Source organism: Myotis nattereri, assembly GCF_964212035.1.
Source record: "Myotis nattereri genome assembly, chromosome: 10".
Lineage (NCBI taxonomy): Eukaryota > Metazoa > Chordata > Mammalia > Chiroptera > Vespertilionidae > Myotis > Myotis nattereri.
In genome coordinates, this window is record NC_138085.1 from 68,604,532 (window position 1) to 68,632,490 (window position 27,959).

The 27,959-nt window shown below is 46.5% G+C and overlaps 1 protein-coding gene across 1 annotated transcript; it reads right to left on the reverse strand.

Moving 5' to 3' along the window:
- Positions 1-2,819: 2,819 nt before the first annotated feature.
- LOC308525914 (non-histone chromosomal protein HMG-14-like) lies at positions 2,820-27,647 on the reverse strand (the record flags this gene model as incomplete). Its single annotated transcript, XM_081100789.1, has 2 exons — positions 2,820-2,827; positions 27,335-27,647. 2 exons carry the CDS (start codon positions 27,645-27,647, stop codon positions 2,820-2,822), a joined length of 321 nt encoding a protein of 106 aa, XP_080956915.1.
- Positions 27,648-27,959: the final 312 nt, after the last annotated feature.

Consider the following 27,959-nt stretch of genomic DNA (forward strand, 5'->3'; position numbering starts at 1 on the left):
AGAGATGGTACTTATAGAGGTTCATTAACTTGCCCAAGGCCAGGGGTGTGCAGGCTACAACCCACAGGCCAAATCCAGCTCATGACCTGTTTTTGTAAATAAAGTTTTATTAGAACATAACCATGCCCATTCATTATGTAGTATGTAATTTTGGCTGCTTTCATGATGCTGTGGCAGAGCTGAATAGTTGCATAGGGCCTGCAAAGCTGAAAATACTTACCATCTGGCCCATTACAGGAAAAATTTGCCCACTCCCTCTCCTCCCCCCAACCCCCCTTTACACACGGCCTAATTCCAAACCCAGGTTGTCTCCCTCCAGAGACAACACTCATAATTCAGATATAAGTAAACTCTAGGAAGGCTTGGAGCCTGAAGGGTGTTGTAAAACTTTTCCATATCCATTATCCTAACTGTACATTTTTTTAATTTAAAATTTGCATGGCATTTATTTCTAACAATATGGTAGACTTCATATCCTGAAAAAGCCTCCCCTAAAAACACCTATAAAATGCTGGGTACAAGGAAGAGCTGACTTGGCAAGAAATTAAGGTAAATCTTCAGAGGCCAAAAGTGGAGCAGTGGCCAGAATCCAGCATGAGCGTGGTAAATGCTCACATCAGCAGGCATTGGCGCCCTCAGGCATTTGCCAGGGAGGCAGGCAACATGATAGTAACATGTCAGCACAGAGACTTTGGACTGAGTCCCCAAAGACCCCCATTTCCAGTGAAAGAGTGGACTGGAAAGTATTTGCCCTGTACAGGAAGTCCGCAAAGAAAATTTTGCGTCTTAGCTTTGATTTCAGTTGGGGGGAAAAGTCCCTACCCCATGACCAGAAGTAATTAACCACAAACCAGGCCTCAAGACCTATGGTTCAAATTCACTTTCTTGCCTATGTTGATACTATTTTAAGATAAAGAAATTTAAAATGGTCCTAAATTAGTGGCTCCCCAGGCACTTTGGCATAAATAAACAAAAACAGAAGGAATAATCTCTCACGTTAAGTCTCCTAACACTCTCACAGACAATGCCCCCAACAAAATGAGCTCACAATAAAAAATCACTATTCCACTCACAGAACAAGACCGCATGAGATGAGAGTTAGCAGAAATGTCAAGCAGCAGAATCAGACACACAAGGTCTTTAGATGGTAGAATTATCACATAGAGCAAACTTTTTCTCCAAAAGGCCAGGTAGTATATATTTTTAGGCTTTACAAGCCATTCAATCTCTACCCAAAAGACTCAAATTTGACATTCTAGTGAGAAAGCAGACACAGGCAGTATGTAAATTGATGGGCTTGGCTGTGTTCCAATAAACCTTTATTTACAAAAACAGGGAGTGCGCCAGATTTAGCCAGCAGGCCATAGTTTATAAAATAAGTGTGTTTTCAATATTTAAAGAATTCAAAACATGAGTGAGGAATAAAATATTATCATAAATATCCAAGCAGATCCTTATCTTCTGGCAGAAAAACATACAGTTGAAATTTTAATGCGTTAACTAGCAGATAGAACTGAATAAGTAGTACTTTGAAAGTTGGACACAACAAACAAAATTACTTAGAATATAGTACAAAGAAGGAAAGAGGAGGAAATTATAAAAGGGAGCTTAACAAATATGGAAATTTTGAGTGAGATGTTCTAACATGTATCTATTCTGATTTCCAAAGGAGTGAGTAGAAAGAATGGAAGAGAGACAATATTCAAGAAGTTTCACAGATCCTTATATTGAGGACATACAAAAAATTTCCAAAAAGTAGTTACACCCTCACACATCCTGGTAAAATTACGGAACATTAAAGACTAGTTAAATAGCTTAAAAACAGTCTGAAAGACAGCTTACCTGCTTGATGTGCGGCTTCTTATGAGCAATAACAGACACCAAGACTGCCAAATACGCCTTCAAAGTGCTGAAAGAAAATAATTGTCAATCTAGAATCACATACCCAACAAAATTTCTAATTCGAGAATGAGGATGAAATAAAGATGTTTCTAGGTGAGCAAAAACAAGATAATTTATTATCAACAGGCCCTCAATAAAGGAACTTCTTAAAGGTATATACTTTTGGGATGTAGGAAGGATGGTAACCAAGTGAACAAATTAATGGTAATCGTGTAGATAAATTTAAGTAAATCTCAACACTGTTAACAACATCTAATTTGTAAACTTAAAAATGTTGGGAGGAAGGTGCATGGCTTTCTAAAGTAGAGATAATATTCCGTTTCTTAATATAGTAGGTGCATAAGGGTTCATGAGTGTGAGTGTGTATGCTGCACACTCTTTCCCATCTGATACATTTCACAAAATATTTTAATAGAAATAAAAAACTGGACAATAACAGCTTGTAAGCTGGAAATAATTAAAGTGCTCTAAATTTTAGGAGGACAATAAATATAATAACTTTAACCATTAAAAAAGTAAAATAGAATCTATACATTCCAAACTACTAGAGGAGACAAAAAATAAAAGAAGAAAAAGCACCATAGAACAAATAGAAAGCATGAAACAGATAGCAAAAATAAATCCAAATACATTAATGATCACAAAAATGATAATGAATTAAATCTGCCAGTTATGATAGTTTTTAATCCAGCTATAATCTTCTTACAAGAAACTCACTTAAAACACAAGTACACCAGATGTTTGAGAGTAAAATAATAAGAAAGCTATATAAGGCAAATACATTTTTCAGCAAAGAAATAAAGAACAAACAAAAAAAACCCTTCTTATTTGCTTTCTGGTGTAACCTCTGAATCCTCATAGAAAGTGATGTATTATAATAAAACAAAGAGAAGAGAGAAATGAGAAAACACCTGGGCTCAAAATTCTGAAAAAAAAAACAAAAAAACAAAAAAGCCTAAAGGTATGAAAAGATTGTTCCACATGTGCAAATACCTGCGGAATTCCAGCAACCATTAGTGAAAACCTGGGGTTTAATAGTAAACCAAAAATAAATGCAATTTATCATTACTCCAGTTTGGGTCAAATTTCTTAACTTAATAATCAGGAAATGTGGCAAAATAACCTGCATTTTCAGACCAAGGAGAGTGTGGTCACTTTTAACTGTGATAACAACACTCTAACATTTATGAGGCATTACTTATTTAAATATAAGGAGTCTCAGGAAAATACATTAATAAATTTGAAGTGTAAATGGATTTGACTATTTTGAAGTTTCAGGGGTGAAAAATTATGTATAAAGGTGGGTAATTGCCACATTAAAACAGAGAAAGACTAGAAAGAACCTAAATGAATAACATAGAAATGGTTGAAGTATGATGCATGTCTATTATAAGATGTTCTCAAAGGTATCTTACAGATATAGGGAAATACTTATGGTATAGTTAGTAAGCTAAATAATACACAAAACTGTAATAACAAAATCATCATAAATCCACTAAGTGTAGTCAATTGTGCTTACAAATAGGATTGGGAAAAAACAACAACAGAATAGTAAGAGTAATAGGGACATGAGTAATTTATATTCTATTTTCCAAGTTTTTGCAATGAGCATTTTCATAATCTGGGCCTCCATTGGGAGGCACCATTGATCTCCCACCATCCCCTTGGTGCCCAGGACCTGCCCATGGTAGGTGGCCAGTAAATATCTGTTGACCAAATGAGTGAACAAGGGAGATGAACGGAGGCACTTCCTCGTCTCCTCTGTGGGCTCCTCTTCATCTGCTCACCCTTGAATACGGACATTCTCCAAGAGTCCACACTCAATTGCTTTTTCTTTTCATTCTGTGCTTTTCCCCTCAAGCATGTGGCCTGGAGTTTGACATGTTTGCATTGCTCTTCCTTTTGCTTTAGCCAACATTCATATGCAAAGAAGCCCAACTTTTCAACTCTGCCTCATCTTTTCCCCTCATCTGCATTTTACACTGCTTTCAGTGGGACCACAGACATTCCATATTCTCATCTATACTCATCATTTTCTTCCCAATCATTCTCCCCCTGAGAGCTCCAACTTGGTTAACATCACCACCATCCCTTCAACACGGCAGATTTACGGATTTAGGTACTCCCCTCCCCTCCCTGATGAGCACTGCCTTCTCTCCTGATTCCATTCCCACTGCCCCGTTCCACTTCTCACCAAGGTCATCGCCAAACGTTGAGGAGTTTCCTTAACTTGAACCTGCACTTTCCATGACTTTAGAATAAAGTCTGGTTCCTAAAGGCTCCTTCCAATCTGGTTCAATCTCTTTGTTGCTTCATCTCCCATCACCTGTTTCTACAGCCACCACCTCTGCCATTCTCTCTCTCTCTCTCTCTCTCTCTCTCTCTCTCTCTCTCTCTCTCTCTCTCTCTCTCCTTTCCTCCCTCCCTCCCTCCCTCCCTATCTCCATCCCTCTCTCTGCCTCATTAGGTTTCTAGCTGGTCAGCTACCTCTGTGACTGAGCACATTTCTCTGATGCCTGGATGCCAGTCTCCCATTTCTCTGCCTCTCAAATTGCCCTTCCTCCTCTAAAGCCCATATCAAGTGTCACCTCCTCGGAGAAGCCTTTTCCCATACCTTCAGTCAGGATTAAGGTTCACTCCCCTCTGGGGTCAAATTGCACCTCAACCATGCCCTCATTAGCACAAAGCTCAAGGTTGTCAGCTGCAAGTGGGTGAACAGAGGGAGTCAGACCCGTGCCCTTGAGAACCTGAGCACCGGGGATGTAAGGTTCCCCCCTAGAATAAACCCATAAAAACGTTAAGAAATGGGAAAGAACAAAAGTCCTGCTAGGTTCACAGGATCCACCCCTTACTAGCAACAGCTGTAGCCTTTAGCCAGTGATGCTAATGACGCTGTGAGAAAAGGCTCTCTGGGAAGGGGGGTGGGGGATTCATAGAGCACATTCTGGCATTTTCTCAACCTTTCCCAGGGAGGACAGTGCTGGGGCGGGAGGGGGGAGGGGGGCATTAGATTCCAGGCACTGCTGTCTGGAGAGGGCCAGGGCCAGGTTCCTCTTCTGGGCTCGCCTTGACCTGAACTCACTATCCCAGATGCTCCCTGTGGTGCTGTCAGGCCCATGGGGAAACCTGGTGAGCATTAGTCAAACTTGGGTGAACACCCCAGTGCGCAGAAAGGGCAGCCCCTAGAAATCATTGCAGCCCCTGACAGGGCTGTCCCACACTATGTTATTAGCCTACACGACGGGCTTCGATTTGGGGATCTCTCAGTCCGTCACCAGCGCTGTTGTCACGTCCAAGTGAACGTACAAAGTCCAGTTTCTGGGCCTGCAAGGTTGAGGGCTCGTCCACCAATCTTGGTGACGCCCTAAGGCAGTCAGCCAGCGCCCCCCTCACCACCAACGCCACCCACAGCCGGGAATTAGAGTTAACCATAAATGGCCATGTGTTGACAAACTTTTTCTGTGGATGGTTATACAGTGGAGGGTTATATGGTCAATATTTTGGGTTTTGTGGGCCATAAGGTCTCTGTTGCAACTACTCAACTTTGTTCTTACAGTGGGTGCTACAGCAGCCACGGACAATATGGAAATGCACAGGTGTGCCTGGGTTCAAATAAAACACTATTTACCAAAAATAAATAAATAAATAAAATAAAGATGGTAAGTCAGATTCAGCCCATAGGCTTTAGTTTGCCAAGCCCCAAAGCAGCCTGTGAGTCCTGTGGGTTTCTGTATTGCAATGTAATTGACATATAGCATTATGTCAGTTTCAGGTGTATAACCTAATGATTCCACATTTGTATATATTGTGAAATGGTCATCACAGTCAGTCTAGTTAGCATCTATCACAACACATAACTGCAAATTTTTTTCTTGTGATGAGAACTTTTAAGATCTACTCTCTCGGCAACTTTCAACTATGCAACACAGTGTTATTAACCATAACCACCACGCAGCGCATTCGATGCCGTGACTTTTTATAACTGGAACTTTGCACCCTCTGACCCCCTTCGCCCATTCACCCACCCAGGCTGTGAGTTCACACCATCAGCTGTGGGTTCCTGGGACTTGCCTCAGGAGGCGCCTCTGTATCCTGGTTACCTGCTGCCTCCGACTGTGTCTGGCCTTCACAGAGCCTCCAGTGATACCCTGACAGGGGCTCACCAGATTTCAGAAAGTCTTTTTTTTTTTTTTTAATATATTTTTATTGATTTCAAAGAGGAAGGGAGAGGGAGAGAGAGAGATAGAAACATCAATGATAAGAGAGAATCATTGGAGAAACTAAGATGGCGGCATAGATAAACACCGGGAAATAGTCGCCTCCCACAACAATTGACAAATATCCCAAAGGACGGAGCAAACATCGTCCAGAACAACAGGAAGGCTGGCTGAGTGTAATTTCTACAACTAGAAGAAAAGAAAAGCACGCTGAGAGCCAGAGGAGCTGCGGAGGCTGAGTGCAGAGGTACGGCAGCCGCTCACGCGCGCGGAAAGGGGGTGGCACCTGAGGACGCGGCTGTCTTTTTGAATCACAAGCTCCTGACTGCTCTGAACTCCGGTTCTGGGAAGTCTCTGGGGACCCAGGACTCATACGGGGAGAGGCTGCTCTGTCAGGCGGCAGCGGGCGAACTTGAGGGCGGATTTCTCTCAGAGGTGCTTGCAGCCGTTACCGGGACACTGAGACGCGCGACTCCGGGCGCGGAGAATCAGCCATAGCTTCTTTCTCCGCCCTTTTGACTCCCTGAGACCCCACCCCACCCAGGCTGCAGCAGAGGCTTTTGCATGTGAATGTACCTAACTACAGCCCAGCCAAGCAGACCCGGAACTTCCAAGAGAAGGCCCAAGGCCCCGCAGCGGCTTGCATTGCTTCACAGCTGAGCCTCTCCGTGGCTCCGGCTGTGTGGCCTCAGGCAGGGGCTGAATTAGCACCTCCTTAGATCCAGGAGCCACTGTACCCAGTGGTCAGAGGGGGACCATTCTCCCACTTCAGACACAGCTGCTTCCCACAGCCAATTGGCCTGGAGGTCAATTCCTCCCAGTGATCCTACAACAACCAAGGCACCAAGAGTGCACCAAGAGTGTCCACCCTAGGTAACTGGGGAGGCTGAGCCACTGGGCCCTACAGGACACCTGGCACGCAGGGCCACTCTATCAACACAGGGAAGCAGCCAAAATGCGGAGACAAAGAAACAGGTCACAATTGGCAGAAACAGAGGAGGGCAGACGACTGGATATAGAGTTCAAGGCCACGTTTATAAGGTTTGTCAAGAATTTTATGGAAACCGCCGATAAATTTAATGAATCCCTCAAGGAGTATAGTGAGACCATGGAGGACATGAAAAAGGACCAACTAGAAATTAAGCATACACTGACTGAAATAAAGAATAATTTACAGAGATCCAACAGCAGACAAGAGGATCCCAAGAATCAAGTCAAAGATTTGAAATACAAAGAAACAAAAAATACCCAACCGAAAAAGAAAAAAGAAAAGAGATTCAAAAAATATGAAGATAGTGTAAGGAACCTCTGGGACAACTTCAAGCGTACCAACATCAGAATTATAGGGGTACCAGAAGGAGAGAGAGGGCAAGATATTGAAAACCTTTTTGAAGAAATAATGACAGAAAACTTCCCCCACCTGGTGAAAGAAATGGACTTACAAGTCCAGGAAGCACAGAGAACCCCAAACAAAAGGAATCCAAAGAGGACCACACCAAGACACATCATAATTAAAATGCCAAGAGCAAAAGATAAAGAGAGAATCTTAAAAGCAGCAAGAGAAAGACAGTCAGTTACCTACAAGGGAGTACCCATCCGACTGTCAGCTGATTTCTCAACAGAAACCATGCAGGCCAGAAGAGAGTGGCAAGAAATATTCAAAGAGATGAATAGCAAGAACCTGCAACCAAGATTACTTTATCCAGCAAAGCTATCATTCAGAATGGAAGGTCAGATAAAGAGCTTCACGGATAAGAAAAAGCTAAAGGAGTTCATCACCACCAAACCAGCATTATATGAAATGCTGAAAGGTATTCTTTAAGAAGAGGAAGAAGAAAAAGGAACTCTTACCATTTGCCACAGCATCGATGGAACTGGAGAGCGGATAAATACCACGAGATCTCACTTATTTGTGGAATATAATGAACAACATAAACTGATGAACAAGGACTGATCCAGAGACGGAGAGGCTTTGATTGGACTGTCGGGCCTTGGAGGGAAGGTAGGGGAGGGTGGGGGCAAGGGGGAAGGATCAACCAAAGGACTTATATGCAAGCATATAGGCCTAACCAATGGACACGGACAACGAGGGGGTGAGGGGATGAGCGGGGGGGGGGGGGGGGGGGGGTAGTAGAGGGTACACATATGTAATATCTTAATCAATAAAAAAATATATAAAAAAAAGAGAGAATCATTGATTGGCTGCCTCCTGCAAGCCCCCCACTGAGGATTGAGCCCACAACCCAGGCTGACCAGGAATCGAACCGTGACCTCCTAGTTCATAAGTCAATGCTCAACCACTGAGCGACACTGGCCAGACATCAGAAAGTCTTACCCGTAATACAAATCTCTCACTCTTCTGAGAGCTTTAACATTTGCAAAGTGCAGTCACATGGCCTTCCTTAATTCCCACCAAAACCCTCTGAGGTACAGGAATCTCAAGTGTCCCCAAGCCTCACCCACTTGTGAGGTCCCATTAACGTGAAGTCCATCTGTAGGACTAGAAGCCCTCAACAGCCACCTAATTTCCACACACATACACCCCGCATCACGTCAAATCTCCCCTGACTTCGGGGCGTCCTCAAGCTGTCTCCATTAGCTCATGCCCAAACTGGCAGCAGCCTCTGCTCCTCCTTCCTCCCAGTCGCACACCCTGGCCCACAAGCCCTGGGACAGCAGCGCCTGGAGGCTGGTGTTTGCATCCCGTGGGCCTTGGAGTGGAATCGGAAACAGTGGTTCTGTTCCATCTTCGGGGAGGACTTTGTCACCTGGGCTCCATGGCTTGGCTCCACTCCCAAGCCCACTCCATTAGGCCGGGAATGGGGGTCAGGAACAGGGATACTTATACCCAGGATGCAGGCTGAGGGCACAAAACACAGATGCCAGACTGACTCCTGTGGTCCTCAGTCAGCCCTCGGCCTCCTGCATTCAAGGACACCCAGAAACTCCCTCCTCCCCCAGCCAAAGAAGGGGAACCTCTTACACGTGATCACATTCATCCAGATGCTCCGGGCAAGGATCACTTGCCTGCACATCTCGTTTCTGCGCCTCAGCCAGCCCTGCTATCCAGGCATTATCTTCCCACTTATGGTCAAGACAATGAAGGTTTAAACCTCATGTAAATTAGTGAATAGGAGCAATGCGGCTTCAACGCAAGTCTTTGGCTTCGAAACCACCCTTCCTTTCACTTCATCACATCTAAGCAACTGATGCTCTGCCCCATCTTCTTGTTCCACAAGATCGGTACATTTTCTACCTGCAGCATTATCAGTTCAACTCAATCTCTCCTCTCTTCCCACGTCCGGTTACTTGGCAGTGCTGAGAAGTGGAAGAGAGGTTCATTGGCCTTCAGAAAAAGTCAGTGTTGTAGGCGGCTCAAGCAACAGAACATTTTCTTTGCAAAAGAAATTTTGGCAGAACCTGGTTGTTTCTACAGACATTGTAAGCAACCAACGTGAGGATGGTGACTGTGGTTCCTAACAAGTGAAAGCTGCCCCTTAGAAAGTGGGGAATCTCCAACACAAGTAATTCTTTTCATCTTTCCACTCTCTTCTCAATGCAGCCCTGATCTCACCCAGAGCTGGAACGTAACGACTAAGTAGGAAAAAGAAATGTAAACCATAGGAGATAGGGTGTGGGTCATGCGAAGCCTTACAGTCAAGCCATTGTCTCGAACGTTTTGGATAACTCCAGTTTTTCATTTAGGAAAGAAAATCTGAAACAGAACAATTACATCACAAATGGAACGTTTATGTAGTTCCTGGGACAGAAAAAAATGTTCAGCGAAGGGGAAGGCTGCATGACTTCAATGAGATCCAGGTGGAATAGCCCTTTCAGCAAATGTCTACACACCAGCCCATAAAGATGATGGAAAAGGCACAAGACGAGAATAAAAGCAATGAAGTGCCAGGTGCTCATCCCGACTGAACCCACATCCTCTCCGAGTCTGCCCTTTCCAACAACTCCTACTGCCCACTCCCCCTCCCTTCCAAGGGCTTGGACATCTCTCCTGCCTTTTGGGGTCTCCTGACCATGATCCTCCCCCTCATTAGGCAACCAGTGCTGAGGAGAGCAGCAGGGAGCACAGCATGAGCGATAGTGATAATAATGATGATAGTGACAACATCCGCAGCCCTTGCTAAGCACCAAGGGCTGGCTTGGATGCTTTGCCTGGATTATCTCACTCAATCGTGACAACCCTGTACAATAGGTTCTATAATTGTTCCCATTTCATAATTGGGGGGAATGAAAGGTTAAGTATCTTGCCCAACATCACACAGCTAGTTAGTGGCAGAACTAGCTCTCAAACTTAATTGAACCAATCACCCTAACCAGTAGCCTACTCATCTCCGGAAAATAGCTATTAATTACGGTATATTCACCTATCTTTCCTCAAAATAAATGCACACAATTGTAATCCGCTTTATAGATGAGAAAACACGGACACATCCGTTGAGCATATACTACCTGCCAGGAGGTACACATGTGCACGCTTGCATCTAGTTTCAACTGCAGACCCCGAACTACTTACAAAAGGGCCTTTTAATAAGCCTCAAATTGCAGCCCATAAACACATGCCCCCTCCCAGGTCTGCATCATCATCAGGGTCATTCTATGAAGTCGGGTGGGAAAAGCATGGATGCAGTCAACTCATGGGGGAATGCAAAGGAGATGGGGGGAGGGGGAGGAAGGGGAGGGGAGGGGCAACAACAGGCCTGGCTAATGAGGGATGAAACAGCCTGCCTCCCCAAGGTCCCGGGGGAGTCCCTGGGGACGTCAGTGCAGGAATGCAAGGTGTGCAGGCGGGACCCAATCTTGGCAGGAAGAGGGGGAGGCTGTGTTGGAGCAAACCCAAGAAGGGGTTCCATGAGAGGTTCGGTTCACCATGGGAGCCAGAGGACTGTCTAGTTTATCTGCTGGAAAGGAGGCAGGGGAGGCCAAACCCTGCAGGCTCCTCCCTTTCCCAAAGCCAACATCCCTCCTCCAAACCCTCCTTCCTCCAACCCCCTCCTCAACTAGGCATAGCCCCTCCCTCTACTCCAGGGACAAAGAGAAAGCTGCTTTTTGTACCCCAAAGAGGGCCGCAGTGCAATCTGCAGGGGGCCGCTTCTGCAAGCTGTGCCCCTGCATCTGTCCTTCTCACGTGGTTCCCAATCAAAATCACACTCTCCGTGAAATTAGGTAGAGCGGCATGTCTTCTCCCCCTGCCCGCTGTGGCAGGGTGCACTCCACATCTGTTCCTGCAGTGGCCAACCATCACTTCAGGGTGATCAGAGGAACAAGCAAAGCCCTAGAGCAACACCTTTCCACGCACAAGATTATTCGTGAACATTTTTTAAAAAGGGTGGAGTACTAGGAAGTCAGAAGGAAAGTCTCAGCAAGGGATAAAGGAGAATGCGGATCAAGGGTGAGAAGAAGGAGACAGTCTGTAGGAATGGCTGGGCCACTGTAGCTGGTACCTCATGCCTAATTCTCAGTTGAAAGTGAGAGAAACTTGTCAGGAAAAATCCTTATGCATTCAAATGTCTCTGACTTTGATTCACAGAGGATGGGAGGCAAAACACGAGAATGTGGGATGTTAACATAAGCGTGGCCATTCTCGCAGGGAGAGAGGACACGCCTGCCCGGAATGCAGCGGTAGAAGGAAGCGGCCTTACGTAGGACGTAGAGATGCACAAAGATGGCCTGGTCCTGTACAGAAAGCCACTCACTGAGGGTGGAAGCAGGACAGAATTACAGGAGACGTACAAACCAGAGTCCTGCTAGGGTGAGGGGTCACCACGGGATGGGCTTTCTGAAGGCAGAGCATGTAACCACAAGCAAGCGATCACAGGGCCGGGGACTGGAACTCGCTTTGTGTCTGCTGGAGGTCACACTGGGCTAAAATAGAATCACTTATAAAAATGTTTAACATTCCTAGCTAACAATTTCAGCTCTCAGAGAGGAGAAACTGCCCTTCTAGATATAACTTTAACCAACAAGAAAGAACTGGTTTCTGTACAGAAATTACAGGGACTCGGGGAGAAAGTGACCATGTCTCTTGGGAGTCCATAATAGCAAGGCAGGGGAGCGTTGCGCAAATCCTGAGGCAATGCAATCATGACAAACTCTGGTGCGAAGGAAGCGGATAAGTAAACTCCGAAGCCAGTGTGGCCACACACAAAACTTTCTCATGAGTTCGTGCTTTTAAAAGGACATCGTTCACAAGAGATAATGAGGGACACATACCAAGAACAATACGAAAAATGAAGGTTTTCAGCAAGGCTAAAGCCTCAGCTAATGGGAAATCCAAGAAACATGAGAGATTAAAAAGGGGTTCCATGAAGGGTTCAGTTCAGAGAGAGAAAGAGAATGAGGTGGGAGAGAAGAAGGGAGGGAGAGAGAGAGAGAGAGGGAGGGAGGGAGGGAGGGAGGGAAGGAGGAAAGATAAAAGAAGGGAAGAAGGAGGAAGAAAAGGAAAAAGAGAAGAACAGGAAGTAATAGATCCAAGAAGATGATATAATGTTAACAGGCAACTAAAAGTCCAAATTACCAAAAATTCAAATTCTATCTTATGGAGTAAGAAGAATAGATTTTTGAATTCTAAATGTGCAAAGAAGCAAAGAAGACCATGAAAGGAGGAAAATGGAGCACACAATAAGTTAGGGAATTAAAAAAAATCTTGGCAGAAGAAATGATTTCAATCCTCTAGGCCCAGACAGATTATAGTCCAGAGTGTGAAAAAAAAATTGCAGATATAATCTCAGAGCCACTGGCAGTGAGTTTGAGAAATCATGGAAAATGGGAAAGATGCCAGAAACCTTGGGGAATGTTCTATTTTGCAATATGTTGAGTTTGGGGGGAAGCCCAACAGATCCTGAAAATAAAGACCTATGAGCTAGATATGATTCCCATCAAGGAGAATGAGTCCAATTAGACTCTGTGGTGACCAGGAAACATCTGCTTTTTTTCATGAGGAATGTTGTCAGAGTAGAGTCTTCCAACAGAAAATGAGCAGTGTGGAGAGGAAGTCGGAAGCCATGCCATCCAAGGGAGGTGGAGAGGTCTATGCAGCACAGTAATGAAATGACTAAGAAGGGTACCAAAGATGTGATACGCAGTCATGTATAAGGAGCTGTGGAATCAATTTGTGTTGCCTTAGGACACAAAAGTAGGGCCGATGATGACATTTCAGTAGGTGGGTTTTTCTGTAACATTTAAAAAGTATTTTCTGGTCATTCATTCAACAAGTGTTTATTGAGCACCTATTGTGTGCCAGAAACTGTGCTAAGCGCTGAGGATACATGAAAAAATGACAAATATTAAAATATTTTCAAAATATTATATTACCCTCTTCAAATATATATATCTACACTAATAAAAGACAAAGATGCTAATTGACCATACCTTCACTGTGCCCATCAGCCAATCAGAAGAGTATGCAAATTAACCCAACAAAAATGGCTGTTAAATTTGCATACTGCAGGCAGGGTGGCACAGCGCAAGCTGCCACCCGCCCACTGCCATCTGGGCCTGCCATCTACGACCCGGGGTGGCGGAGTCGGACAGCATGATCCACTGCCCACCCCACCGCCATCCGGGCCTGCCATTTACGACCCGGGGCAGCGGGGCAGGGCAGCGCTATCTGCCGCCCGCACCACCGCCATCCAGGCCTGCCATCTGCAAGCCGGGGAGCGGGCCTAAGCCAGCAGGTGGATATCTCCCGAGGGGTCCCAGACTGTGAGAGGGCACAGGTCGGGCTGAGGGACCACCCCCCGCCCCGCCAGTGCACAAATTTTGTGCACCAGGCCTCTAGTATGTGTATATGTGTGTGTGTGTGTGTGTGTGTGTATATATATATATATATATATATATATATATACATACATATATATATATATATATATATATATATATATATATACATACATATATATATATATATATTTAGTTCCTACCTTCATTGGACTTAGCGTCTTATAGAGGAAAACAATAAAGTAAACTAAGAAACATAATCACAGGTTATAGCGAATGACAAGAAGGAGAGAATAGAGGATAGGGAGTAACAGAGAGTATCTACTTTAAAGATGGTTTTGGGAAAACTTCTCTAAGGAGGTGACATTCGTGCTGAGACCCATATGACAACAAGGGTAGGATTCTGTGACCAGTTTGGGGCAGAGGGAACACGAGGTACAAAGGCCCTGAGAGTGGAATGAGCTTCACTTGTTTCCAGAACTGAAAGGAGCGGGGATGGTGAACTTGGTGAGCAAGAGGAGCAGAATGTGGGACTGTGAGAGAAGACTGAAGAGGGAGACAGGAGTCAGGGGAGTGAGGGGATGAGGTGTGGCCATCACGAGGAATTCAAAATGTCTCCTAAGCGATATGGGAAGCCATTGAAAGTTTTAGCAAGAAAGTCATGTGGTCTGGCTGAGGTGTGTGTTCTTTTTTGTTTTGTTTTTTGTTTGTTTGTTTTTAAATACATTTTACTGATTTTTCACAGAGAGGAAGGGAGAGGGATAGAGAGTTAGAAACATGGATGAGAAAGAAACATCCATCAGCTGCCTCCTGCACACCTCCTACTGGGAATCAAGCCCACAACCAAGGTACATGCCCTTAACCAGAACCGAACCCAGGACCCTTCAGTCCGCAGGCCAACGCTCTATCCACTGAGCCAAACAGGTCAGGGCGCAGTACTCCAGCTGCTCCATGTTAGCTGGATCCGAATGGGGCCATGGGGAAAGCCGAGAGCGCTCAGGAGCCTGCTGTCGCATTCAGATGAGGCCACGGCGGGAATTGAGGGTGTGGAGGCACATCGTCGGAGAGCTCAGTTGCAGTTTTTTTGAGGTAACAGAGACAGAATTTACTGATGAATGTAATATGGAGTTGGAGGGACTGGAAGCAAAATGACTAGAATGATCTAAACATGGACTCAGGGGGTGGGCATTTAAGGGCCACCTGAGAGAACACTGCAAAATGGGGCCTGGCACAGGGCTGACGGGACGGACTGGGAAGCCGAAGGTTGCATGTGACTTGGTGATGCTGACAACAGAACTCCTAAGAACAGGCGTCCAGTACCAACGTCAGGCTGCAGGGCTACCAAACGCGCCAGAAAACAAGTTCTTGGTTTGGCACAATTCTTTTCCCCCCTTTCTATTGATTTTTTTTTTGGGGGGGGGAAGAGAAAGAGAGAAACATCTATAAGAGAATGAAACATCAATTGGCTGCCTCCTGCACACCCCCTACCTGGGACTGAGCCTGCAACCTGGGCATGTGCCCCGACTGGGAATCGAACCGGCGACCCTGCAGTGCACGGGACAACACCCAACCAACTGGGCTACAATTCTTAAACTGTAACTGGTTATAAACATAATCACATGCACCAATAAATCATTTCTATGGAAACTTACAGTGTTCCCCGTGAAAATAAGGCTACAAGAGGAATTGTAAGTATACTTTGCTATATGTATGTTGTGTTCACATGTATATGTTATATATACACATATAGCTTATATAATCATACACCTTAGCTTATAACTTGAAATATAGAAAGTACCCATGCTTTCAATGCACATGATACACATTAAGACCCAACAGACACAAATACCACAGATTTTACTAAAGAGAACACAGCATTCTCGTCCTGTTACATCATCGGGAGAAGCCATCTCTTGAGAAGAGAGGTTTTTCAAATGCAATAAAACCTTAAGACTTTTCCATGACAGAATGGATCCCCCAAATCAATCCTCTCGTCCCTGTTTCACTCCCAATAATCTCACCTCCCACCCATGGAAAAATTCCTGCCTTCAAGTATCATAAATATTGGGTGAGCGGCAGAGCACATGAGCATTTAATTGTGGCGAGGATTCTTCTCGAGTGCATATCAATCTTCCAGAGGTAGCCAGGCCCCGGCCACAGATCACTGCTGAGACTAGATCTGCTGTGCTGCTAGCCCTTTATGCTGCATCTGTCTGGCAACAATTAAACATCAGGGTTTAAACTCCAAATCACAAACAGCTTGACCTCGGCCCCACCGCAAGCTGTGAATAGTTAGGCCACCAAAAATATCACTGAGTTAAGTGTATGTGGGAACCTCACCCTGGGTCCTTTTCTCAATATTCCATTCAATGGACATTTAATTTTCTTTGTTGAAAAAAACTGAGAGAGAAAGAGAGAGAGAGGAGGAAAACTGAAGCCTCGATGTTGGCCAGCAGGTGGGATTTTGCATGTTTCTTATTCAGGGGCCCAGACTGTGGTTTCGACTGCAGTGGGGTGTTTTGTCTAACTGTCTGGGCTGTAGCGTGTGTTGTTCCACAAACAATCTGTCACACCGTGAGAGCTGCATGTTCGGGGACAGAGATCGCTCATACCATATGGCACAATGCGCTGCCCTGTCAATTACGGCCCTCGGTGGCAGGTGATTCCTTAGGCGGGACGTCGTGAACGCGTCAGGGTTTTGTGTCTGCGGGGTGCCGGGTGGTAACCTCTAGCAGGCACAGTCAGCCGGAAGACACGCCTGTTAACGACCACGAAGTGCCAATGGCCGAAGGACTTTCCCACAGTAGCCGCGTTTGGATGGGTGATTGCGGAAGAGGATGCTTGAAGAAGAAAGAGTTTACCGCCAGATGCAGGTTCTGGCACAGATCATCCTAACGATGCTGTGATAGGTCCTAAAATGTCGACTTTTGATCCCCACTCCCCCCATTCAACGTTTGTTCTATCCCGCCGTACTGATGAAACACATCTACAGAAAAGCCCACAGTGAAAAACATCATGGAGTCGGCCAGCTGAGCAAAACGTTGCAAAACAATCCATTAGGGATGGCCTCGCGAGAAGGACGCCACTCCATCGGCAGCGGGCGTGTGGGAGCTCCGCTCTCTAAGTCATCCGGCAGCGTCTGCTCATGGTTATCCCCAGAGAAAGAGCATGACAAGCTTTGGAGCAAATGCGAGAGAGAAGCCCGGGGACACACAGGGGCCTGCCAGGGTGGAGAATCCACTGAAGGCATGGAGGACACAGGATGGGGGGTGGGGGAGGCATGGCTGAAAGGTGGAGGGGCAAGTTGAGAAACTTTTAAAAAGAATCAGAAAGCAATTCGGAGGGCGGTAAAAGGGAAAGATGGAAGAAAGCAGCCTGTGCCCCTCTGGGAGCTCTGCCCTGTGTCATCAAACCCCCTCGTTCGCCCACAAACGCTAGAAACAGTGGGTTCTTATTTTCCATTTTGAAAAGACAAACAACAATTTTAGGGCAGTTTTAGGACAGAGGATAGAAAATGTTCTTCACACCAAATGAACGAGGATATTGGAGAAATGGACCAAGGCTGGGGGAGGAGAACCAGCGCTGGCCATGACTGCGGACCAGGGCCGGCTTTGGGTCAAGGCCGCCTGGGCGCGAGCTTTCGTCCTCCCTGGAGCGGTTAAGAGCACGTTGGCGGTCGAGCTGCCTCGGTGGGACAGAGCTGTTTGAACACGGATGACGCCTTCCTGCAGATTCCGGAGCTGCGGCCCAGGCAGCTTTCCCAAGGCAGCGCCCACACTTTGATCTTCTGGGGGCTCTGACATCTGTTCTTATTGTCTGCACATTCATCCGCTCGCATCAAAGCTCATGGCGAGACCACGGAACAGCAGTCTGAGGCCCCAGAACCTGTCCAAAGCTAATAGAGCCGAGATTTACACTTTTGAGATAATAGCATCCCGCTAATGCAAGCCAAGAGGCAATCCGCCCGCCGGGATTATGAAATATCCTACGTGCTGCAGAGCAGGGAACACTGTTTTAGGAATGAATCTTAAATCTCTCAGGCCTGCTGGCCCTCGCATGCGGTGTTACAGCCCAACTTATGATGACTCTTTGCTTCTACGTGGGATGTTAGGCATCCTCTCCTCACAGGCGCTCCCCAGTTAAGAAAGAGGTGCCCAGGAACAAGCCTCCCTCACACACTAGCTCTAGTCCCGAGCCTCTGTGAGGTGCTGGTGCCCACGCAAAGAGTCCCCCTCCCCCCCCTCCCCCACATGGCCTGGCTGTCCTCTGCGGTGGCATCTCTGAGCCCTCAGAATGACAGAGCTGGTCCATGGGTCAGGGAGGCCGACACGGCCCCCATGCCAGATCGATGGCCTGGGCCCAGAAGCCACGTGCTCGACTTGCGGTTCCAAGGCAGTGGTTCTCAACCTTCTGGCCCTTTAAATACAGCTCCTCATGTTGTGACCCAACCATAAGATTATTTTCGTTGCTACTTCATCACTGTAATGTTGCTACTGTTATGAATCGTCATGTAAATACCTGATATGCAGGATGGTCTTAGGCGACCCCTGTGAAAGGGTCGTTCGACCGCCAAAGGGGTTGCGACCCACAGGTTGAGAACCGCTGTTCCACGGTCTTTCAGGAACACAGCTCCTACATCGGGGTGTGTGTCCAGCCTGCCCGCCCACCCGAGTCACTCCTTCCCGTCACCATCTTGTCCACATAGGCTTTCCATGTGTGAGCTCTGCACGAAGCCAGGGGATGGGCTGCTGGTGGAACGGCAAGTACCATCGCAAGTTATGGAGAGGAGGGATGGTTTGGGGATGGGGGGGAGGCCTACTCCCCTCTCAGACCCTCTCGGGGAGAAGTCGTCTTCTCCATGGACGCACTCCCCTCCCAGACTCCTGCACAGCTGAGGGCTCACTCTGGGGAAGACTCGCGGGGTGAAGGCATTCGTGATGCACGTCCAGATGAAAGGGAGGCGGAAGGGTTTCGTTTGCCTAACTGTCTAGTCTGGATGTGCTGCATTGTTTATTCATCATCGGTTCATGGACATTTGGGCTGTTTCTACTTTGGATCTACTATTAATAATGATGCGATGACCATTCATGTACGAGTTTGTGTATAAACACACGTCTTCGGTTGAGTGGAAACTTTGGGTCATATGGTAAGTTTATTTTTTACTTTTTAAGGAACCGCCAAACTGTTTTCCACAGTGGCTGCACCACTTTATATTCTCAGCAACGCGTGAGGATTCGTCTCCACGCCCAATGCTAACTTTTTTGTTATAGCATTTTAATGGGTGTGAAGTGTTATCTTGAGTGATTTGATTTGCATTTCTTTGATGGCTAGTGATATAGAGCATTTTATCATGTGCTAATTGTCCACTTGCATATTGGAACAGTATTTATTCATGTCCTTTGCTCGTTTTAAAAATTGGGTTATTTTTCTCTTTATTGTTGAATTGAAAGAATCCTCTATATATTCTAAATATTAGATCCTAATCAGATATGGGGCTTGCAAATATTTTCTCTCAGTCTGTGGGCTGTTTTTTCACTTTCTTGATAGTGTCTTTTGACACACACAAAAGTTCTTAATTTTGATGAAGTCCAATTTATCTTTTTTTTCCGCTGGTCATACTGTGCTTTTAGTACCATATCTAAGAAACTACTGTCAAATCCAAGGTCACAAAGATTTACATCTATGTTTTCTTCTAAAAGTTTTATAATTTTAAGCCTTGTATTTATATCTTTGATCCATTTTTTAATCTTCACCCAAGGAATTTTTTCCCATTTATTTTTTCGAGAAAATGGAAGGGAGCGAGCGAGACAGAGAGAAACATTGACGTGAGAAAGACACATCAACTGGTTGCCTCCTGCACGTGCCCTACCAGGTCCGGGGATTGGGCCTGTAACTGAGGTACTGCCCTTGACCAGAATCAAAGCTGAGACCTTTTAGTCAGTAGACAATGCTCTAACCGCAGAAAAACCAGGCAGGGCTTTGATCCATTTTTAATTCATTTTCATGGGTGGTGTGAGATAGGGTTCCAGATTCACTTGTGAATAAGCAGTTGTCCCAGGACCATTTGATGAGAAAACTATTCTTTTCCCATTGAATGTCTTGATACTCTGGTTAAAAATCAATTGACCAGCCCTAACTGGTTTGGCTCAGTGGATAGAGCGTCGGCCTGTGGACTCAAGGGTCCCAGGTTCTATTCCAGTCAAGGGCGTGTACCTTGGCTGTGGACACATCCCCAGTAGCGGGTGTGCAGGAGGCAGCTGATTGATGTTTCTCTCTCATCGATGTTTCTAACTCTCTATCCCTCTCCCTTCCTCTCTGTAAAAAATCAATAAAATATATTTTAAAAAATCAATTGACCATAGATAAATGGGTTTATTTCTGGGCTCTCAATTCTATTCCATTGGTCCATATGCCCATCTTATGCCAGTACTACACTGTCTTAATTACAGTAGCTTTGTAGTAGGTTTTGAAAATGGGCAGTACACGTCTCTACCACTGTTCTTTTTCCAAGAGTGGTTTGGCTATTCTGGGTTAAAAACTTTTAATACATCTTCCATCCATATTGTGAAACTGAGTTCTCTCTGAAACACCCCCCCCCCACCACCCCCCCAAAAGAAGTAAAGAGGGAAAACAGTGTCGCTTCTCTGACGTGGCTATACGACTTGATCTTAAAATACAAAAGAGCCTTTCTCTTTCTTTCTCTACATTATAGTCCACGATCCCCAGGGGCCTGCACAACATTTCTCCATTTGTAAAACCCAGAATCCATGTCCATGTAAACGTGGTAAAAGGCACCTATATTCCCTTTTCGCCAATGTCATGCTTCCTGGGCAAATTCCGTGATGGTTCTCAAAGGCTGGGATCCCCCAGGGTCTTGTATTTCTCATAAAGAACCAGTCAGGCCCTTGCCCAATTATTTCCATGCAGGGTCAATGTCTCTAAGAAGTTTAACTCTTGTTGGAGAAAGAAAACAAATAGCACACAGCAGTCACAGAGCAAAAGCAAGAAGAAAATCAGGCACCTTCTACTTTCAAAGTCAGAGGCAAGGGATGGGGATGGCTTACAAACTTTAAAAAATAAAATTCTTAAACGATCTAGCTTTCAAAGATAAAATGGTTATATGGTCATAGACCCTGGAGACAATTGTATGTTTGGCGTAAGTGCCTCACAGAACATGAAAGCAGAGAAACATGTGTTTCTCTCTGTGAACGGGTCTTGCAGCCTATACTCCTGCCCTTGGTTTCTGATAAATATAATGAGAGTTTTCGAGAATATTACAGAAAGGCATTCGGCAGCATGAATGCTCTGGTACGGGGCACAGGAAGCATGGGGCTGTTCTCCGAACTCTGTATGCGTAACAGCTACATTGGGGGCAAGAGAGGGTTCGAAGGGCCTTCCTGCTTTCATTGGCTTTCTCAGAAGGTGCTGGAAGGCGTTCATACAGCAGCCACACAAGAGCAAAGCACAAGGCCAGCCTGGTCAGTGCAGCTCAGCGGTTGAGCATCGACTGCTGAACCAGGAGGTCACAGTTCAATTCCCAGTCAGGGCACATGCCTGATCCCCAGTGGGGGGCCTGCAGGAGGCAGCCAATCCATGATTCTCTCTCATCATCGTTGTTTCTATCACTCTCTCCCTCTGTGAAATCAATAAAATAAAAAAAAATTTTTAAAGCACAAGCCCAGGCAAACTTGCTGCTCTCCACCCTCCCCTCTCGCTGCAGACTCCTCCATAAAAGGAAGAGGTCGAGCCTGGAGGCAAGGGCTGTATTTAAAGAGACACTGAGCTGACTTTGGGCAGCTGTGTAACCTTTGTCCCTTTTATCCTTCACGACAGAAGCAGCTCGGGAGAAATTCTCAGAGATGAAAATAACTTCAGCTGAAGACCTAACATCGGGAGAGACCGGACTGTTCCGTTTAAGACAGAAAACTGCAGCCCATGAATGCATGCGGCTGCTGCTGCGAGGGCGGGGGGGGGGGGGGGGGGGGGGCTCGGTTTTAACTTAGAAATACAGTCTTCAGCCACCCAGCCGAGCGCAAACAGACCGAGCCCAGCATGAGATGGGAGCTGGATATCATCACCTCCGCTGGAAAGTGAAAAGCAGGGGCACCCGCAATGTTCTGGTTGCCACCCCAGTTGTAAGGTTAGGATTGATTTAGAGAAAAAGGGCGTATGTTTAGATTCTGTCCCACAGGATATCCAATAATATGGCAAACACTGAGATCAGACGCGATGACAAATGACGCTGGCTGCGCGAGGCAGCAGGCGGTGTGGTGCTAAGCCTGTGTGGGGTGTGTCTCAGCACTAAGTACTCCGGAAGGGCCCAGAGAGGTCAGCAGGGGTACTGACCACGTCCTATTGCGTAGGCACAGTGTAGACCAGGGCTGGGCAAACTTTTTGACTCGAGGGCCACAGTGGGTTCTTAAACTGGACCGGAGGGCCGGAACAAAAGCATGGATGGAGTGTTTGTGTGAACTAATATAAATTCAAAGTAAACATCATGACATAAAAGGGTACGGTCTTTTTTTTTTTTTTTAGTTTTATTCATTTCAAACGGGCCGGATCCGGCCCGCGGGCCGTAGTTTGCCCACGGCTGGTGTAGACCCTGGGTGTGCTGCTCTGTGTCCATTAAACTGTCTGATCCTCTTTGTTCCTCCCGGCTTTGACCACACCACAGCGCTTCCTCCGAGTGTGGGGGTGACTCTCCCTGAGATGGAGCCCCCCACCCTTCCACCCTCTTCCCTACTGAGCTTCAGCCTGACTTCCACCCAGGAAATTTTTCCTTGGGGGTCTGCCTGTCTTCATCCTTTTGAAAATCACACTCCTGGAGACAAGGTCAGAGCCAGGTGACCCCTCCTCCCGCCTGAAAACCGGCCTTCATCTGTGTGTGGCCCAAGATAGATTTCCCTCCCCCTCGCCACGGGGCACGTGACGTGAGCAAACGCCGCAGGAAGAGCATCCCGACAACGACCACAGCTCTGCTCTAATGGGGCACAAGAAGGTTCTAGAACTTCTCTCCCAACCCCTGGCTTGTAGTGATGGGGCAGACACAGGTCAGTTCAAACACGTGAAGGTCTAGAGCTGTGTGTCCAAGACGGTGGCCACTCCACAGGCGGCCAGTGTGACTGAGGCACTACGTGTACATTCTATTTAGCTTCAGTTCATTTAGATTTTAAAATGGAAGCCGTGTAAAATGCCTTTTTGTTACACAGAAATTGGTTTTGGTAGGATGACGCTTGGTTTCAACTCATATATCATGTAAGATATTCACGTTGCAGGGCTCATATCAGCACATATGTTGGTTCTAGTATTTATCAATACTTTACAAATATTGTTTACATGTTGAAAAGATACTATTTTGATATGTTGGATAAAACAAAATATATTGCTAAATTTAAATTTGCCTCTTTCTTTTTACTGTCTTAATGTGGGCTACTAGAAAGTTTTACATTACTGGCCTGGCCAATGTTGCTCAGTGGTTGGAGTGTCCGCCTGTACACCAAATGGTCATGGGTTTGATTCCCCATCAAGGGCACATAGCTGGGTTTTAGGGTTCACTCCCCGTCTTGGAGAGCTTGCGATGCAAGCAGTTGATGTGTCTCTCTCACATCAATGTTTCTCTCTCCACCTCCCTCCCCTCCCACTCTCTGAAAAGCAATGAAAAAATATCCTCAGGTGAGGATTTCCAACCATACAAAAGAAAATTTTACATTACATACATGGCTTGCATTATACAGGGTGGGGCACAAGTAGGTTTACAGTTGTGAGTATGTGAAACTGAGTTTATTCTTGTATTATTATTATTTATTAAGTATTCCATTATTTTTCATACAAACAACTGTAAATCTACTCTTATCCCACCCTGTATCCTTTAAAAAAAATCTGTTTTTATTGATTTTAGAGAAAGAGGAAGGAAAAGAAAGATAGAAACATTGATGCATCAACATCAATAGACTACCTCTTGCACATCCCCTACTAGGGATCAAGCCCGCAACCTGGGCATGTGCCCTGATCAGGAATCAAACCTGTGACCCCTTGGTACATGGGTCTACACTCAACCACTGAGCCACACCAGCCACTCCACCTTGTATTCTTTTTAAAAAATATATTTTATTGATTTTTTTTACAGAGAGGAAGGGAGAAGGATAGAGAGTTAGAAACATCGATGAGAGAGAAACATCGATCAGCTGCTTCCTGCACACCGCCCACTGGGTATGTGCCCACAACCAAGGTACATGCCCTTGACCGGAATCAAACCCGGGACCTTTCAGTCCGCAGGCCGACGCTCTATCCACTGAGCCAAACCGGTTAGGGCCGCCTTGTATTCTAGAAAGGTGCTAGCCTATAGAACAACTGAAGGTCTTCAAAGGCAAGGAGAACAGAGCTGCAGCAGATCTGGGCAGGACAAGAGGAGGTTGGGAGAGGGGTTCACATGCCATATGCCTCTGGTTTTCATCCAAGGGCTTAATTTTTTCCAAACAACTGGGAAGAATGAAAATGTTTAAAGCTTGAATTTTTTATTGTGTAATAATATTTAAAATGTTCACCTATTGCCAACTGGCCTTCTGCCCCTAAAGTAAGTTCTTCACCTAGGGAATAGAGTAACCTTTGTGTACAATGATCTAGGGCAGGACTGGCTCACCTGCAGCCCCAGACTCCTGGGACCACTGGGAGCTACTGCCACGAGTCCCCAAATCCATGCAGGCCGAGCCCTGTCATTCGATTGAGTAAGTAACCTCCGGCACTACCATGTTTCAAAAGGATGGGTGTTGCTTGATTAATGAAATGTAAGTTCATCTTCATGTGTTGCTGAATTCAGAGTAGTTACGGCAGTGGTTCTCCACCTTCTGGCCATTTAAATACAGTTCCTCATGTTGTGACCCAACCATAAAATTATTTTCGTTGCTACTTCATAACTGTCATGTTGCTACTGTTATGAATCGTCATGTAAATACTTGATATGCAGGATGGTCTTAGGCGACCCCTGTGAAAGGGTCGTTCGACCGCCAAAGGGGTCTCAACCCACAGGTTGAGAACCGCTGAGTTACGGGATCAGGAAACATTTTTTCAATCAAAAGAATCAAAAACTCAGTTACTCATGCCTGGGCTCTGTGGAGTGGTGGGTCTTTGCTAGTTCATTCCGTGCCTTTGTGCAAATTAGAGCAAGGTTTGCCCGGGGTATGGCCTGCACCAGCAGCCTGCTGCAGCCTGCTACAGTTTACTATTCAAAAAGCTCTTCACACTGGAAAAGGCTGAACTATCCTGAGAAACACCCACCAACCAGCAAATAAGAAACAGATGCTCCACCTCCAAGGAGCCCTGCTCTTGGCATTGTCCAGGGTCAGAGTTCATGCTTTTGACCTGGAGGCTGGTGAGGTGCACTCCTAGGTCTGGGCCAGGTCTGGGGGCTCGGGCGGGCCCACCATGGGCTCTCACACCATCTATCCCTGGGGGAGCACAAACAGGAGCCGATGGCCTCATTTCCCAAAGGTTCTGGAAGGAGCAAAGTGAAGTTGGAAGGAAACTGGAATCGGGATTCTTTTACCTTTAATTAAGGAATTCGCAGCGGATGGAAAAATAGGCTATGTTTCCTAAACGTGTTGGAATTTATTTAAATTTAGGACCGGGTTTTTCAACCTCGGCACTATGGACATTTTGTTGATCCTTTTTTTGCGGGGCTGTCCAGGCAGCACCAAATGTTTAGCAGAAACCCTGGCCTCTAACCCACCAGACGCCAGTAGCACCCCCTCCCAATTGCGGCAATCAAAAACATCTCCAAACGCTGCCAAATGTCCCCCGGAGGGTAAAACTGCCCCAGATGAGAACCACCGACTTAGAATGTCCAAACATGGTTTGTGGCATTAGCTGATTTCCATCCTTTACATATCCAGCTGCAAGTACAGGGACTGGAATCTGGCGCATGTGGATTCCAATCCGGCCCACACATTACCAGCTGGGGGACCGGGGGCAAGTTACTTAACATCTCTGTACCTCGATTTCCTCCCCTGTAAAATGGGGCAATAACTGTGCTGTCCTCAGAGAGATGTGAGGATTGAGAAGCTAAGGCTCCTAATAGGGGATCAGGAAACAGCAGCTAGCGCACTCCCTGCGCACTGGCCTCATACAGGATCCCTGGGTTTCTTCTTATTCCTGGGCCTCTGTCGTGCGACAGCCAAGACCTGGGCTCTGAGCTCAGAGCCCAGAGTTCACACTCCAGATACAACGTGGAACAAGCTGCTTAACTCTGAAGCCCTAGTGAGGGGGGGGGGGGGGGGAGAGAGAGAGAGAACTCAGGAATGAAATGAGCACGCAGGCCCAAGCCTCTCCACCGTGATCAGGTGCTGCGAGCCTGCGTGTGAACGTGGGGAAAAGCAAAGTTTTCTAAAACTGCAACAAAATCATGGTCTTTCTTAACCTTCCTCCCCTACTGCTGCCCCACCAATAGGGAATGTGCTGGAACCCCCAAGCCCTCGCACCTCATGTTGTGGCCGCCTGAGGAATTCCATCTGTTCCTCCCACCTACCTCCTGGGAATCCTCTTGCTTCTGGAAGCTCTCCTGGTCCCCTGCGGCTGTGCTGTTCCCAGGGAGTCACCCCAGGTCTCACTGGGAGAATGAAGCCAGACTTCCTTCCCTGAGGCGGAGCAATGCCCTCCCTCCCAGCGGTAGGTACGGGCCTAATTCGGCCACAGATTCCTGCGAGCCTTACTATCCTCAGCTGTGAAATGGGCGGTCAGGCCAGCTGGCCGGACTCGGACGCAGGTGTTCCTCATTCACGCCACGCGGGCACTTCTCTCTCCCTGCCTCTCCACCCCACTTTAAAACAGGCCTGTTTATCTCTCTAAACCGTGCACTCCCCCGAGTCAATGACTATATCCTGTTCATGCTCTCCCCTCCCCGCCACTAATTCACAATTGAATACCCTCTATTCTACATAATCACATGTTCCATCGCTCACAGCACATTAGCAAAGTCACTAAGAAAGCTGACGGCCAACCAAAGGTACTACAGAAGCACAGCGTTCTGACAGGGAGAGAGCCAACGGCCAGGAGTGCTTCTCTTCAGGAAACAGTTCTACCAAACACACGTGAATAGAAGCAACTTTAAAGGTTCAAGACATAGCAAACGCACGGCTGACTCCCAACTGCCATTTAGCATGCTCTGCATTAAGGGATATAAAAACCACTCCCATCTATGGAATGTTAGGCTGACAGCTAAGACAGTCAACGCCTCCATATTCAAGATCCCACTATTTCTGGTTGTGCCAAAAAAATAAACAACCGGCAAATTATTCATCTCTAAAAAAAAAAAAAAAAAGCATTCACACTTTAAAAAAGTGGGATGAGGTGGAACTCCCTCCTTCTTAATAAGGTGTCTAGAGCTACTAAAAGCCTTGCATGTGCAGAACAGTTGCTAAAACGATTCCCCTGGATTGTGCAAGCAGGGAGACAGGGACCACTGCTGAGCCCTGGCCTGTGCCATTCACCAGACTTGGCTTCTTTCTCTCCTGCTTCATTGGAGGCTGGACTCCCCCGCGCCCCTCCCCCGCCTTCAGTTTCTCCGTTTCCCGCAGGCAGATCTTCTGTGGGCTCCTGGTCAGCCACCGGTGCCTGCTTTCCCTTTGCTCCCCTTTTCCTTTCCCTTTGCACCTTTTTGGCTGCAGATTTACCCTCTCCTGCCGCCTTTTTTGGCTTCGAGTCCACTTTTGCAGGAACAGGTGTGGCTGACAACCTGGCCCACCTCCTCTTGGGTGCCTCTTGGGCCGCCCCCTCGGCAGAGCTGACCTTCCTCTTGGGCATCGTGGAGGCGGCCCGGCCCAGAGTCCGGAGAACAGGGGCTGCCAAGCTGCCGGGGCCCGCGATGGGGGCAGTGGGAGGACCTGCCCTATTCATACTTGTATCCCATAACATAGTTCCTGCCACAAGGCAAGTCCGCAATCAGCGTTTGTTGAATGAATGAATGAATGAATGAATAATGGGGAGGAGGGATTGGAGCACGTGACCACTTTAAACTCTCCAAGTGGGACAGGGTGGGGGTTTCTTTCCTTCTCACCCTCCTCTGGCCCTGCCCCACCTCGCCCTTTGCTGGGAAAATACACTTTATAAGATGAA